Consider the following 15,411-nt stretch of genomic DNA (forward strand, 5'->3'; position numbering starts at 1 on the left):
TAATACCGCACATCGCCGCGATCGGCGATGTGTGGTATTAGCCGCGGGTCCCGGCCGTTGATTAGCGCCGGGACCCACGCGATATGATGCGGGATCGCGGCGCGATCCCGCTTCATATCGCGGGAGCCGGCGCAGGACGTAAATATACGTCCTGCGTCGTTAAGGGGTTAACACTGCATTTTTGTTCCCACCTAATGTATACATTTTATAAACCTGAAAAAGAAAAATGTATACGTTAACAGGTACTATAAACAGATGCTGCTGTATGCCACATATGTAATCACTTTCCCATTGATTTACATTATTTAAAAAACAGATTGCAATGTGTTTTTTTTGAAGATTAGGTAGTTGACTATGTTTTTGTATACAGCAAAATTAAATGTAATGTAACGGAAACGGTGAAGTTGAAAAAACGCAGTCTAACAGTGTACTGTTTTCTTATGTGTTAACCACTTTAAGCAGTTAAGAATCATCTACAAAAAGTTATACTCTATTCAGTGTTATTATAACTCTATTCAGTAGGCTTCTACAATTATCAAGTGTAGTATCTATTCTTATCAGTGGGCTAGCCTTTCTCATTGATGTAGAATAGAGACTGCATGGAGGGGGCAGGTGTACCAGGACGTTCCAGGGCTGGTGCCATACCACCAGTTCAATGGCTGCTGTGATGAGACCTGCACCCTCCCGCTCTGGTCATTGGGCTAGGGGGTATAGAGCCGGGTACTATTAGTGCCTCGAGGAATAGTGACCCTGAGGTGCCGAAACTCACTGGATGTAATTGCTTACTGAGTGGACGGACAGCACAACAAACTCTTCCCCTTTTGGCAGTCACCCCTTTGATTCCCGGCCTTCTGGCTAGGATCAGGGAAATTTTTTATAGATCCGGCAGGTCCGGCACACATTCACTTATTTATTTGTTTGGCTTTTTGATCACTGTGCCACTTTATATGTGTTGTTTCCTCACTAGGATTGTCAGGGTGCGGTAGCCCTTTTGGGTGTCCCTCCTTCTGTCTAGGGGAGGTGTCTGTGGCCATTGGGTTCCTCACCTCCCTGCAAACCCTGGCCTTCTACTTGTGGTCCATTATGGAGCTTCAGTGAAAAGGGACATTAAACCTGGACCCTAGCAGGTGCCTTCTGGCCCATAGGGGAGGGGTGGTTACGTTTGGGGGCCTCTCTCCTTTCGGAGAAGGGCTTTGCGATGGACCGCATCCTCATGCACGTTTTTTTTTCAGTGTAACATGTTTGCATTTTTTTCTTGCACTTGGGTGATAGAGTTCCTCGGCTCTTAGATAAAAAAAAAAAATTACCCCCTTGTTAACTAATTTGATACCTATATTGCCGGTGTGTTGCTGACTTAATCCAGTGTATGGCCTTGCACAATGTTAAAGATAATAATTCGAGTTTTGAAGATTTCATCTGTTAGGCTATGGCTACTCCTCACATGATTCTTTACAAAATCCATATGGCCTCTGACCAATCCCGAAGTAACAACTTATTACATTAAGTAAACACAATTTTGTGTTGAGATGGTGTTGGTTTTTAAAACCTGTCCTGCAATTTCCTATGGAATCAGGCTTATATGTGTAAATTTACTTGTTTTCTTTCCCCTCAGAGTGCTCACCACGTGGTCGAATCTTTGGTGGAAGTGAGGCCATTTTAAATTCTAGACCGTACATGGTGTCATTGCAATTGGATGGAACCCATATATGCGGTGGATTGTTAATCACTGATGAGTGGGTGCTGACTGCTGCACATTGTAAACCAGATGCCAGGTACACATTTAATTCACACTTTAACATGAAGCATGGATTAAAAGCCTACAGAATGAATATGCTGTGTCTTGAATGATAGGCCAACAATGAGAGCTAATTATCCTAGATAGTTGTCCTTTGTGCATAGAACTGCAGCATGGCTCTATTCAAGTAAATAGGGCCCGCTGCAATAACCAAATGTGTTGCAGTGGAGGTCCTAGAGGGCAGATCCCCACCACAATATTTTTATATTCCATTGTATTAAGCCTCTTATTGCAAAGCTAACAGACAGAGGCAGAGCCTAATAGGCAGACGCAGATGGCAGTCCTGGAAGGACTTCTTTAGACTCCAGCTGCCATGGAAACCCATCAGCACCCATTGATTGTGTTGCAGGTGTGCCAACGGGGTCAAAAACAGAGTCCCCTCACTCTATCTAACCGATTAAATGTCATCTGAGGGGATAAACAGGTTTGATCAGAGTTATCTCCAATCCCAGCCATTGCAGCAATCTGTGCTCACACTGTCTCTGTTCTGTACATTTACATTTTGCTCACTTGTTGTCACAGCGAGCGATCTGGTCTCCACCTCCGGACCGGAGCGCCCGCTGCCTGTGTCCTCCATGCTGGGGTCCCGGCGTCTCCCGGTCAGCACGGGACTCACCTGCTCCCCGCGCAGCGCTCCTTGCTCCTGGGTCCCGCGTGCGTGGCCCCGCTCTCTAGGGCGCGCGTGCGCCGGCTTCGGTAAACTTAAAGGGCCAGCGCAACGGTAATTGGTGCGCTGGTCCCACACCTCCCATTTTGATTTCCCAATAAAAGGCACCTGCCCCTTCCTGCCCCTGCCGGATCTTTGTGCCTTGTGCCTCTGAGAACGCATTTCCTACAGTGATTATTGCCTTGCCAGTTGCCGTACCCATTGCTACCGTATACTCGCCTGTGAACCCTTGCTGCCTGCCCTGACCTCTGCTACGTCCGACTACGCTCTTGCCTGCTCCCTTTGTACCACGCCATATCAGCCACCAGAGAGGTCGAGTTGCTACTGGAGGATACGACCTGGTGGTTACCGCCGCAGCAAGTCCATCCCGCCGGACTGTGGCGGGCTCTGGTGAAAACCAGTAACCACTTAGAACCGGTCCTCTGGTACAACTTGCGTCATTGCCTCTCTGGTTCAGAGGATCCACTACCAGTCATGCCGGTACGTGACAGTAAGATCCGGCCATGGATCCCGCTGAGGTGCCGCTGCCAAGTCTCGCTGACCTCACTACCGTGTTTGCCCAACAGTCTCAGCAGATCGCCCAACAAGGACAATAGCTGTCGCAGTTGGCCGCCATGCTCCAGCAGCTTCTGCCTTCACAGCCTCTACCATCTCCTCCGCCAGCTCCAGCATCTCCTCCACTCCGAGCTGCCGCTACTTCCTCTAGAGTCCGTTTGTCTCTTCCTGAGAAATACGACGGAGATCCTAAACTATGCCGAGGCTTCCTGTCTCAGTGCTCTCTTCACCTCGAGCTAATGTCTTCTGCTGTGGAGGCCATGCAGGTGGACCGGTCTTGCCTGACCCCGCAAGAACGGAGCTGTCGTAGAGACGAGAATCTGTGTTTGTACTGTGCTAGTACTGAGCATTTCCTTAAGGACTGTCCTCTTCGTCCTCCACGTTCGGGAAACGCTCGCACCTAGTGGATGTGGGAGAGGCATTACTAGGTGTGGATTCTTCCTCTCCACGCCTCATGATATCCGTGCAGTTGTTCCTTTCATCTAAGTCCTTCTTCTCTGCTGCCGCCTTCTTGGATTCCGGCTCAGCCGGCAACTTCTTCCATGCCTCCTTGGTCGAAAAGTATCAAATTCCTATTACCCGTCTACACAAGCCGTTCCTAATTTCTACGGTCAACGGGGAGAAACTCTCTGCTACGGTACAATACCGCACCCAGCCCCTGCGGATGGACGTTGGGATATTCCATACAGAGACTCTGGAATTTCTTGTTCTTCCCTTCTGCTCATCCGAACTCCTGCTGGGGTTGCCGTGGTTGCAACGCCGTTCTCCTGTCTTGAATTGGTCCACCGGAGAGATTCTGCGTTGGGGTTCCTCCTGCCCTGACCGGTGCTTCAATCCATCTCCTATCAAACGGGTCCCGCCTGTACTTCCGCCACCAGGTCTCCCCAAGCCTTTCCATCAATTTGCGGACGTCTTCTGCAAAAAAACAAGCGGAGACTCTTCCTCCTCACAGGCTGTATGACCATCCCATTGACCTGTTACCGGGCTCTGCTCCTCCTCGGGGCAGAATCTATCCTCGCTCACCTCTAGAGACTCAGGCCATGTCGGACTATGTACGTGAGAATTTACAGAGAGGTTTTATTAGAAAGTCTTCGTCTCCTGCAGGAGCCGGTTTTTTTCTTTGTGTCTAAAAAGGATGGTTCTCTCCGACCCTGCATTGATTATAGAGGACTCAATAAAATTACCATTAAAAAACGTTACCCACTGCCACTAATCTCTGAGCCAAGATCTTCACCAAGTTGGATCTCCGCGGGGCTTACAATTTAATCCACATTCGTAAAGGAGACGAATGGAAGACCGCATTTAACACCCGGGACGGTCACTTTGAGTATTTGGTGATGCCTTTTGGACTATGTAACGCACCCGCAGTCTTCCAGGAGTTCGTGAACGATATCTTCCGGGACCTTCTCTATACTTGTTGTAGTATATCTGGATGATATCCTTATTTTTTCATCCAATCTGGAGCAACATCAAGACCATGTCCGGCAAGTTCTCACCCGACTCAGAAGTAACAGCCTCTATGCCAAAATTGAGAAATGTCTGTTTGAACGTACCTCCTTGCCATTCCTGGGGTATATCATCTCTGCCCAAGGGCTGGAAATGGATCCTGCCAAGTTATCTGCAGTTCTAGACTGGCCACGCCCCTCTGGTCTCCGAGCCATACAAAGATTCCTGGGTTTTGCCAATTATTACAGACAGTTTATTCCTCATTATTCCACCCTAGTGGCTCCTCTTGTGGCTCTAACTAAAAAGGGTGCCAATCCAAAGTCCTGGCCTCCTCACGCTGAAGAGGCTTTTCAGTCCCTGAAAGCCGCCTTTGCATCTGCACCTGTTCTCTCCCGGACAGATCCCTCCAAGCCATTTTATCTTGAAGGGGATGCGTCCTCGGTGGGAGCTCAGAAGTCTTCCAGGGGCAAAACCATAACTTGTGGCCTCTTCTCTAAGACCTTTTCTTCCGCCAAGAAGAATTACGCCATTGGGGACAGAGAACTATTGGCAATCAAATTGGCCTTGGAGGAGTGGAGACATCTTCTCGAGGGTGCTCCTCACCCTGTGACCATTTTCTCGGACCATAAGAATTTAGTCTACCTCCAATCTGCTCAGAGATTAAATCCCCGTCAAGCCCGTTGGTCCATCTTCTTCGCCAGCTTCAACTTCCAGATTCACTTTCGTCCCGCTGCCAAGAACATCAGGGCAGATGCCCTTTCTCGCTCTTCGGATGTGGTGGGCGACATATCTACTCCTCAACACATTGTCTCACCTGAATGTCTCATCTCAGTTGCCCCTGTGGACTTACGGCTTCTTCCTCTGGGTAAGACCTTTGTTCCTCCTCGCCAGCGATTGCAAGTCCTCAAGTGGGGTCACACTGGTGGGCTTCGCTTGAGAGAGACGTCACAGAATTCATCCAGTCCTGTGCGATCTGCGCCTGTGATAAGACTCCTCGTCAGAAACCTGCCGGCCATCTTCTGCCTCTTCCTGTTCCAGAGACCCCTTGGTCACACATCGCCATGGACTTTATCACGGATCTCCCCTCCTCCCATGGTATGACAGTCATTTGGGTCGTGGTTGACCGATTCTCGAAGATGGCTCACTTTGTCTCCCTGCCTGGTCTCCCGTCCGTGCCTCAGTTGGCCAAACAATTTTTTCTACACATCTTCCGCCTCCATGGTCTTCCCAGACACATCGTCTCTGACCGTGGGGTGCAGATTGTTTCCAAGTTTTGGAGGGCTCTCTGTGGTCAACTCGGAGTGAAGCTGGACTTTTCTTCCTCGTATCACCCACAGTCCAACGGGCCAGTAGAACGGGTGAACCAGGCTCTGGGAGATTATCTACGCCATTTTATGTCCGCCCGCCAAGATGATTGGTCGGACTTGCTCCCTTGGGCAGAGTTCTCATATAACTTCAAGCAATCTTCCGCTACCAACAAGTCTCCATTTTATGTGGTTTATGGTCGTCATCTTCTGCCTCCTCTGCCTAGGATCTCTGCTCCCTCCTCTGTACCAGCGGTAGAGGATCTCCTTCTGGACTTCTCATCTATTTGGCAAGAGACTCACTCAGCCCTCCTCAAGGCCTCGGCCCGTATGAAGCTCCAGGCCGACAAGAGTCGTAGAGCTCCTCCAGAATTCCGTCCCGGTGACAAGGTGTGGCTATCCTCGAAGTACATCAGATTCAAGGTACCAAATTACAAGCTGGGTCCTCGTTACCTAGGTCCCTTCAGAGTCAAGAGCCGCATTAATCCGGTGTCCTACCAGCTCCATCTTCCTCCCTCCCTCAGAATTCATAACTCTTTTCATGTCTCCCTTCTCAAACCTGCTATCTTTAATCGCTTCTCTCCCAAACTTCTTTCTCCCACCCCTGTCACTGGTACCTCTGATGTTATTACTGTTAAAGAAATCCTAGCCTCCAAGCTTGTTCGGGGGAAAAGATTTTTTTTTGATCGACTGGGAAGGCTGCGGTCCTGAAGAAAGGTCTTGGGAGCCTCAAAATAACATCTTGGACCGCAGTCTCATTCTCAACTTCCTTGATACCAAAAAGAGAGGGAGACCTAAGGGGGGGGGGGGTACTGTCACAGTGAGCGCTCCGGTCTCCACCTCCGGACCGGAGCACCCACTGCCTGTGTCCTCCGTGCTGGGGTCCCAGCATCTACCGGTCAAACACACTTACCGGGAGCGCGGGTCTCACTGTGGCAGGGACGCGGCTAGCGTTGCGGCTGGTCCCCGCTCACGCGCCGCGTCCCCGTTCATCTCACCTGCTCCCCGCGCAGCGCTCCTTGCTCCTGGGTCCCGGCGTGTGCGGCCCCGCTCTCTCTAGGGCGCGCGCGTGCCGGCTTCAGTAAATTTAAAGGGCCAGCGCACCGGTAATTGGTGCGCTGGTTCCACACCTCCCATTGTGATTTCCCAATAAAAGGCACCTGCCCCTTCTTGCCCCTGCCGGATCTTTGTGCCTTGTGCCTCTGAGAACGCGTTCCCTACAGTGATTATTGCCTTGCCAGTTGCCGTACCCATTGCTACCGTATACTCGCCTGTGAACCCTTGCTGCCTGCCCTGACCTCTGCTACGTCCGACTATGCTCTTGCCTGCTCCCTGTGTACCACGCCATATCAGCCACCAGAGAGGTCGAGTTGCTACTGGAGGATACGACCTGGTGGTTACCGCCGCAGCAAGTCCATCCCGCCTTGTGGCGGGCTCTGGTGAAAACCAGTAACCACTTAGAACCGGTCCTCTGGTACAACCCGCGTCATCGCCTCTCTGGTTCAGAGGATCCACTACCAGTCCTGCCGGTACGTGACACTTGTAATGTTATATGTTTTCTGATCAATATCTAGTTGTTAAGTGCAAAGTTTGTACATCAAGTGGAACCAAACACCAATATACATACCAGCACAGTTGTGTTTATTTTTCTGGTACATGATATATGAAATAAAAAAAAAAGAAAATATGTCTTCCTTACAGCCTTAATAAGACCCTGCAAGCAGTCCTGGGTACTATCTCTCTGTCTGACCCTAGAAGGTTAACTTATAATATTGACATACAGATCATACATCCAGGATATAACAGAACTACAAAACACCATGATTTGCTTCTTCTAAAGGTAAGACTAATATTAAAGTTTTTGGTACGTTTCTCATGATAGTCAGAATAAGGCCTCATGCATGTGGCATGACTGTCCGCATGGAGCCAATACAATGGCACACATAGTGGGAGATTTCTCAGGATCTGTGCTGAGAAAATGTTGACCAGTTGCCCATAGTAACTAATCCGATTGCTGCTTTAATTTTCAAGGGCCTTTTCAAAAATGAAAGACGCGATCTGATTTGTTGCTATGGGCAACTGGTCAACATTAGTAAATCCCATTATAGTCTATGGGATTGTCCTAATACACTTTTTAACCCGTTCTCGCCTGTCATTCATAACGCACATTCTTTTGGGACGGGAGATTGTAGCAGGAGAAGTAGTGCATGCACTATTTCTCCCGCTACTATCTCCCATCCCAAAATAACATCCGTTACAAATGACGGGCGAGAACGGGTTAAAACGTGTATTAAAACAATCCCATAGACTATAATGGGATATACTAACGTAAGTTAGGGCTTTTCTAATGGCCATTTTATCCCGCGATCACCCGCGATTTTATAACGGGTGTTCTATAACGGGTCCTTTTCATAGTGTGAAAGGAGCCTAACACTGTAATGCAATACAGTGGAAGAATATGTCCACAGAGCAACAATTGAAGCATGTTATGATTTTCAAATTAAAAAAGGCTCAGTATGCATTAAAGCCATACAGAGGTACTGTAGGAATCCTTTAATATACAATGCATTTGGAAGGTCTTCAGACGCTTTCACTTTCTGTTATGATGAAGCCTTGTGCTGCAATATAAAATAAATCCAATTTTTCCTATCAATCTGCACCTGTGGTAAATTCAGATGATTGGACAGGATTTGGAAAGACACAGTCCTGTTTATATAAGGTCTCACAGCTGACATTGCATATCAGAGCAAAAACCAAACGACGAGGTGGAAAGAACAGCATGCAGAGCACAGAGACAGGTTTGTGTGGAGGCACAGATCTGGAGAAGGTTACAAAATAATTCTTCTCTTGAGTTTCTAGAGCTCAGTGGTCTCCATAGTTCATAAATGTAAGAAGTTTGGAACAACCAGGAGTCTTTGTAGGGTTGGCTGTCTCACAAACCTAGGTAATTGGGGAAGAAGGGCCTTTGTAAGAGCAGTGACCAAGAGCAAAGAATGTCTACTCTGGCTGAGCTCCAAAGATTATGTGTGTAGATGGGAGAAAGTACGCTGCTCAAAAAAATAAAGGGAACACTTAAACAACACAATGTACCTCCAAGTCAATCACACTTCTGTGAAATCACACTGTCCACTCAGGAAGCAACGCTGATTGACAATCAATTTCACATGCTGTTGTGCAAATGGAACAGACAACAGGTGGAAATGATAGGCAATTAGCAAGACACCAACAATAAAGGAGTGGTTCTGCAGGTGGTGACCACAGACAATTTCTCAGTTCCTATGCTTCCTGCCTGATGTTTTGGTCACTTTTGAATGCTGGCGGTGCTTTTACTCTAGTGGTATCATGAGACAGAGTCTACAACCCATACAAGTGGCTCAGGTAGTGCAGCTCATCCAGGATGGCGCATCAATGCGAGCTGTGGCAAGGTTTGCTGTGTCTATCAGTGTAGTGTCCAGAGCATGGAGGCTCTACCAGGAGACAGGCCAGTACATCAGGAGACATGGAGGAGGCCGTTGGAGGGCAACAACCCCGCAGCAGGACCGCTACCTCCACCTTTGTGCAAGGAGGAGCATTGCCAGAGCCCTGGAAAATTACCTCCAGCAGGCCACAAATGTGCATGTGTCCACTGAAACTGTCAGAAACAGACTCCTTGAGAGTGGTATGAGGGTCCAACATCCACAGGTGGGGGTTGTTCTTATAGCCTAACACCGTGCAGGATGTTTGGCATTTGCCAGAGAATACCAAGATTGTCAAATTCACCACTGGCGCCCTGTGCTTTTCACAGATGAAAGCAGGTTCACACCGAGCACATGTGACAGACGTGACAGATTCTGGAGACGCCGTGTAGAACGTTTTGCTGCCTGCAACATCCTCCAGCATGACCGGTTTGGCGGTGAGTCAGTAATGATGTGGGGTGGCATTTCTTTGGGGGTCTGCACTGCCCTCCATGTGCTTGCCAGAGGTAGCCTGACTGCCAGTAGCTACCGAGATGAGATTCTCAGACCCCTTGTTTGACCATATGCTGGTGCGGTTGGCCCTGGGTTCCTCCTAATGCAAGACAATGCTAGACCTCATGTGGCTGGAGTATGTCAGCAGTTCCTGCAAGAGGAAGGCATTGATGTTATGGACTGGCTCGCCTGTTCCCCAGACCTGAATCCGATTGAGCACATCTGGGACATCATGTCTCGCTCCATCCACCAACGCCACGTTGGAACCACAGACTGTCCAGGAGTTGGCGGATGCTTTAGTGCAGGGCTGGGAGAACATCCCTCAGGAGACCATCTGCCACCTCATCAGGAGCATGTCCCGGCATTGTAGGGAGGTCATACGGGCACATGGAGGCCACACCCACTACTGACCCTCATTTTGACTTGTTTTAAGGACATTACATCAAAGTTGGATCAGCCTGTAGTGTGGTTTTCCATTTTGATTTTGAGTGTGAGTCCATACCCAGACCTCCATGGGTTGATAAATTTGATTTCCATTGATCATTTTTGTGTGATTTTGTTGTCAGTACATTCAACTATGTAAAGACAAAAGTATTTCAAACGATTAATTCATTTATTCAGATCGAGGATGTGTTATCTTAGTGTTCCTTTTATTTTTTTGAGCAGTGTTTATACTGTGTGTAGTTAAATAACATAAAGGTAAAATATAAATGAAATGATATCATATTAATAACCTCCTGTCATGTATATATGAATCATTTACATCCCTAGATAAACATTCTTCCCTTACAAGAGAGTGTAGTTGACAGTGTCAGAGGCATAACGTACTGTGTACCAATGAACCAGTTTATGTGAACACTGTTGTGGAAGGTTACACTTTACTTCTGGTTGAAAAGAGTGCAAAATAAATAATGCATAGTGCTTTTACTTAGAAATATCCTTTTACCAATATCAGTGAAGAGCAGTTACTCTATTTTTAACAGTACACAGAACAAATGTAATATATAAATATACAGTATATTCTTCTCTACAAAGCTACCAGAACATGTTCCATTGAGCGCATCAGTGAAACCTCTACCTTACCAGATAGAAGACTTTGAGATTAAAGGACAAACCACTTGTCTGGTACCTGGCTGGGGAAAAATTAGGCGAACTGGAAAGAAGCCAGACATCTTAAATGAAGTATGGGTTCCAGTGATCAGCCGAGAAATATGCAACAGTCGGGAATTCTACCATGGAGATGTCACTGCCAATATGATCTGTGCAGGGGACAACAAACGGGATTCATGTGAGGTATGGTTATTATAGGTCACCTACTAGTTGTTTATATTAAGTGATATTAAGTCACCACTTGTCATATTAAGGTAAGTGCATATGCAAAACCAGCACCCATGTGCAGCACTAAGCTGCGTCTTTCTCTGAGCCATGGTCAGGGTGGGGGAGGGGCGAAAACAAGTGACATGTCACTTCTTTTTCATATATTTCTCAGTTTAGTTTATTTAAGTGTTAGACCTGCTGTGATCATCAGTTATAGTCTGGTGAAATGTGCACTTCACTCCCTGGTCAGCTGCCTGATCTGAATCATTACACGGGATTAGCTAAATTAAAGTTGACCGTGTGTATCACCTGGCTATAAATTACAATCATAGCTGGTGTAGTCAAAATCTGGTGCAATCTGGAGAATGAATGACAGTTTAAAGGGACAGTGCATAAATTATATTAAAGGGGCACTCCGCTGCTGGACATCTTATCCCCTATCCAAAGGATAGGAGATAAGATGTCTGATCATGGGGATCCCACTGGGATCTCCTGCAGGACCCAGCATTCTAAACAAATAGCAGGTTCCTGCAGCAGTAGTTGTGAAGTCACGTCACGCCCCCTCATGACGTCACACCACGCCCCCTCCATTCATGTCTATGGGAGGGGGCATGTCAGCTGACATGCCCCCTCCCATAGACATGAATGGAGGGTGTGTGGCGTGACATCACGAGGGGCGTGGCCGTGACATCCCGATCACGGTCTCCGGCTCCGAGCGTTCTGAGCACCCCTTTAATATGACATGGAAAGCGGAGAAGTTTAATGTGTAGGAGAAATGCGGAACCGGCACCAACTGCCTACTGCTGTACGGATCTTTAAGGATATTTCCAGTGTAGGTATGCTCATCTAGGAAATCACACCTGTGTAACTGTGTGGTGCTGGAAACGCTGTAGATATAGTACAAACAGTTCCAATGTAAAGAGATGAAGTGGAGCAACTCACCAGTCTTGTAGAGCAGGGACTTTGTTTATTTCATATCAAGATGAAAAGCAAAATACAGACAGGGGAGCAGGATGGAATGTGCTGGGGTATTCAAGCTGTGCGGGGGTATTCAAGTCCCTGCTCTACAAGACTGGTGAGTTGCTCCGCTTCATCTCTTTACATTGAAGCAGAGAAGTTTGTTGCTTGTGTGAACATACCCTTAAGGTCTAAATACTGTGCTGATTAACGTATCATTTAGCAGTCAGAGGTTTGTATTTCTGATACACAGCTCCAGATCTCCGGCAAAGACGTACATTTAAGGCATTCCCTGTGCCTGAGGAGGTCCAACGGCCTGTCTGCCACACAAGAAAACACTAGTATTATAAAAAGTCATATAGCAGTTGGTTGGCCCTGGTGTATGGCATTTCTGGTGTATGGCATACGTAATCCTGGCCTAAATCTTAATGCAACTGATGCCACAACTGATGACAATGTGCATCAGTTGTCATCAGTTGTGTAGCATTTGGTGTCCATTTTTCCTGAATTTCAGACGGGGGAACGCAGCAAGATCATCCAGCGTCCAAACTGAGACGCCGGATGAATGTGCACTGTCTCATTCACATGAATGGGATCGGTTATGCTATCAGTTTCCCACCTAAGTGGGGGAAGTGCTGCCAGATGCAGGATATTTGTAAAGGAGGCCTTAGAGATTATGCAATGGGGCATACAAGCTTCAAGTTTAATCTCGTATTGAATTCAAAGATTAAACATGAAAGTTCCTGTGCCTCAATGAATTACCTCTAACAGGGCCCCCACCTACCATGTGCTTTTACAGTAAGGGTGGGTTTACACTGCCTTTTGTTTTCTATTTCATTGTTTCAACCTCATTACATTTAATTTAGCTGCATACATAAGAGTATTCAACTATGGTATTGCATACAGCAAAAAAAAAAAAGGTATCTGTCACAACATGAGTGATTGGTTTGAGTTAAAAAAAAATTTTAATCTAAAAGGTTTGTTACTCTTTGTATTTATTAGGGTGACTCTGGTGGACCATTGGTATGTAATGGAGTGGCAGAGGCCATCGTGTCTTCTGGATTTTCTGTCTGTGGCAGTCAAAAGCGTCCAGGAAAATACACACGAATTTATCCTTATAAAGATTGGATAGTCTCTACTATGAATAATATGACCATACCAACCACACCTATTCCAACTGTTAAAATCTAGGTGTCTGCAAATTATGGATACAACAAATTGTTATAAATATGCTTTAGGTATTTGTTAGCAGTCTTATGTTGAGTATTAAAACAGATGTCTGAGAAGCTCCAAAAATATACTTTTGTTGTTAGCCTATATACAATATCAGATGTCAGATTTGTCAATAACCGCAGTAAACCTTTGGCTGGGAGTACAAGATCCATATGCTTTTTATTATATTTCCATTATAATTAAAGGGAATGTGTCACCAAATGTGATTGCTTTTGTTTAGAGGTTAAATAACAACTTGTCACATCTACCACTGTTGATCAGCAGAGGGAGCTAACATGATGAATCTGGTGAAAGCAAGCAACTTGTCTGGCTACTGCAAATTAGACCTCACCCATCTACCTTCCTCCTCTGTCTTTGTTCAAAATAGTTTTTTCATTTCCACTGTCACCATTTTGTTGGTGTCTGAAGAGTGGTAAAGAACAGACTAGATGTCTCTTGATAGATCACTACTCCTCAGGGACTTAAAGAAAATGGTGCTGGCTCCCCCTTTCATTTCACCTAGCCTGTGCTATGCACATGTGCAGTAAGCAGTCAATGCTTTTCTATGAGACACTCTCAGTCTTAACCTTCTTATGCCCTATGCCTGCCATAAAGCAACTGTGTAGGTGTTGCGAAGTGACACACCACAAAGAGGCTACAGTAATGACAGCCCCCCAGTAAACACTTTATTAATAAACTAGCTGAGTACCCAGGGCTGCCCAGTTTTTCCTACCTAATCCTTGTGGGGGGGGGGGGGGGAAGCAACAAAGGAGGAAGCTTTTGTCCTCATATCCCATCCTCAAATCCTGACCCCATATCCCCTCCTGATATCCTGACCCCAAATCCCCTCCTCATATCCTGACCGTATTTCCCGTCCTCATATCCCAACCTCATATCCCGTCCCTATATCCAGTCCCCATATCCCATCTTCATATCCCGTCCCCAATATTGTTGCCAGAGAGAAAAGAACAACTAAACTTCAGCGACTGATAATTATTGGAAAGATTAAGATTTTTTTAACAGAAGTAATTTACAAATCTGTTTATTTTTTGGGAGCCAGATAATATAAATAAAAAAGTTTTTTCCTGAAATACCCGTTTAACCCCTTAAGGACCCAGCCCATTTTCACCTTAAAGGGGTACTCCGCCCCAAGCCATCTTATCCCCTATCCAAAGGATAGGGGATAAGATGACAGATCGCCGTGGTCCTGCAGCTGGGAACCCCCCGGGATCGCAGCTGCGGCACCCCGCTATCATTACTGCACAGAGCGAGTTCGCTCTGTGCGTAATGACGGGCAATACAGGGGCCGGAGCATCGTTATGTCACGGCTCCGCCCCTTGTGACGTCACGGCCCGCCCCTCAATACAAGTCTATGGGAGGGGGCGTGACATCATCACGCCCCCTGCCTTAGACTTGCATTAAGGGGGCGGGCCATGATGTCACGAGGGGCAGAGCCATGACATCACGCTGCTCCGTCCCCTGTATCGCCCGTCATTACGCACAGAGCAAACTCCCAGTGCTGCAGCAACGATTCCGGGGGCCCCCAGCAGTGGGACACTGGCGATCTGACATCTTATCCCCTATCCTTTGGATAGGGGATAAGTTGTCTAGGGGCGGAGTACCCCTTTAAGGACCTGGCCATTTTTTGCACATCTGACCACTGTCAATTTAAACATTGATGACTCTGGGATGCTTTTACTTTTCATTCTGATTCCGAGAATGTTTTTTCGTGACATATTCTACTTTAGGTTAGTGGTAAAATTTTGGCGATACTTGCATCATTTCTTGGTGAAAAATTCTAAAATGTTATGAAAAAATTGAGAACTTTGAAGCTCTCTGTTTATAAGGAAAATGGATATTCCAAATAAATTATATATTGATTCACATATACAATATGTCTACTTTATGTTTGCATCATGAAGTTGACATGTTTTTACTTTTGGAAGACATCAGAGGGCTTCACAGTTCAGCAGCAATTTTCCAATTTTTCACAAAATTTTCAAAATCGAAATTTCTCAGGGACCAGTTCAGTTTTGAAGTGGATTTAAAGGGCCTTCATATTAAAAATACCCCATAAATGACCCCATTATAAAAACGGCACCCCTCAAAGTATTCAAAATGACATTCCAAAAGTTTATTAATCCTCTAGATGTTCGACAGGAATAGCAGCAAATTAAGGGAGAAAGTTCAAAATCTTCATTTTTTACACAC

At 46.5% G+C, this 15,411-nt stretch overlaps 1 protein-coding gene across 2 annotated transcripts in view; it reads left to right on the plus strand.

Annotated features, from left to right (window-relative positions):
• The window catches only part of LOC130267993 (serine protease ami-like), a 39,758-nt gene extending 25,893 nt beyond the window's left edge, over nucleotides 1-13,865 (plus strand). Inside the window, exons 2-5 of one of the 2 annotated variants that reach the window (XM_056517995.1) lie at nucleotides 1,613-1,772; nucleotides 7,469-7,607; nucleotides 10,750-11,007; nucleotides 12,991-13,865. In XM_056517995.1, the coding sequence (XP_056373970.1) occupies nucleotides 1,675-1,772; nucleotides 7,469-7,607; nucleotides 10,750-11,007; nucleotides 12,991-13,179 (684 nt within the window). In that variant the 5' untranslated portion in view covers nucleotides 1,613-1,674 and the 3' untranslated portion in view covers nucleotides 13,180-13,865. The remainder of the gene's footprint in view (nucleotides 1-1,612; nucleotides 1,773-7,468; nucleotides 7,608-10,749; nucleotides 11,008-12,990) is intronic. The other variant, XM_056517994.1, reaches the window with a different exon arrangement.
• The last annotated feature ends 1,546 nt before the right edge of the window (nucleotides 13,866-15,411 follow it).

This window comes from Hyla sarda, chromosome 1, assembly GCF_029499605.1.
Source record: "Hyla sarda isolate aHylSar1 chromosome 1, aHylSar1.hap1, whole genome shotgun sequence".
NCBI classification, from domain to species: Eukaryota; Metazoa; Chordata; class Amphibia; order Anura; family Hylidae; genus Hyla; species Hyla sarda.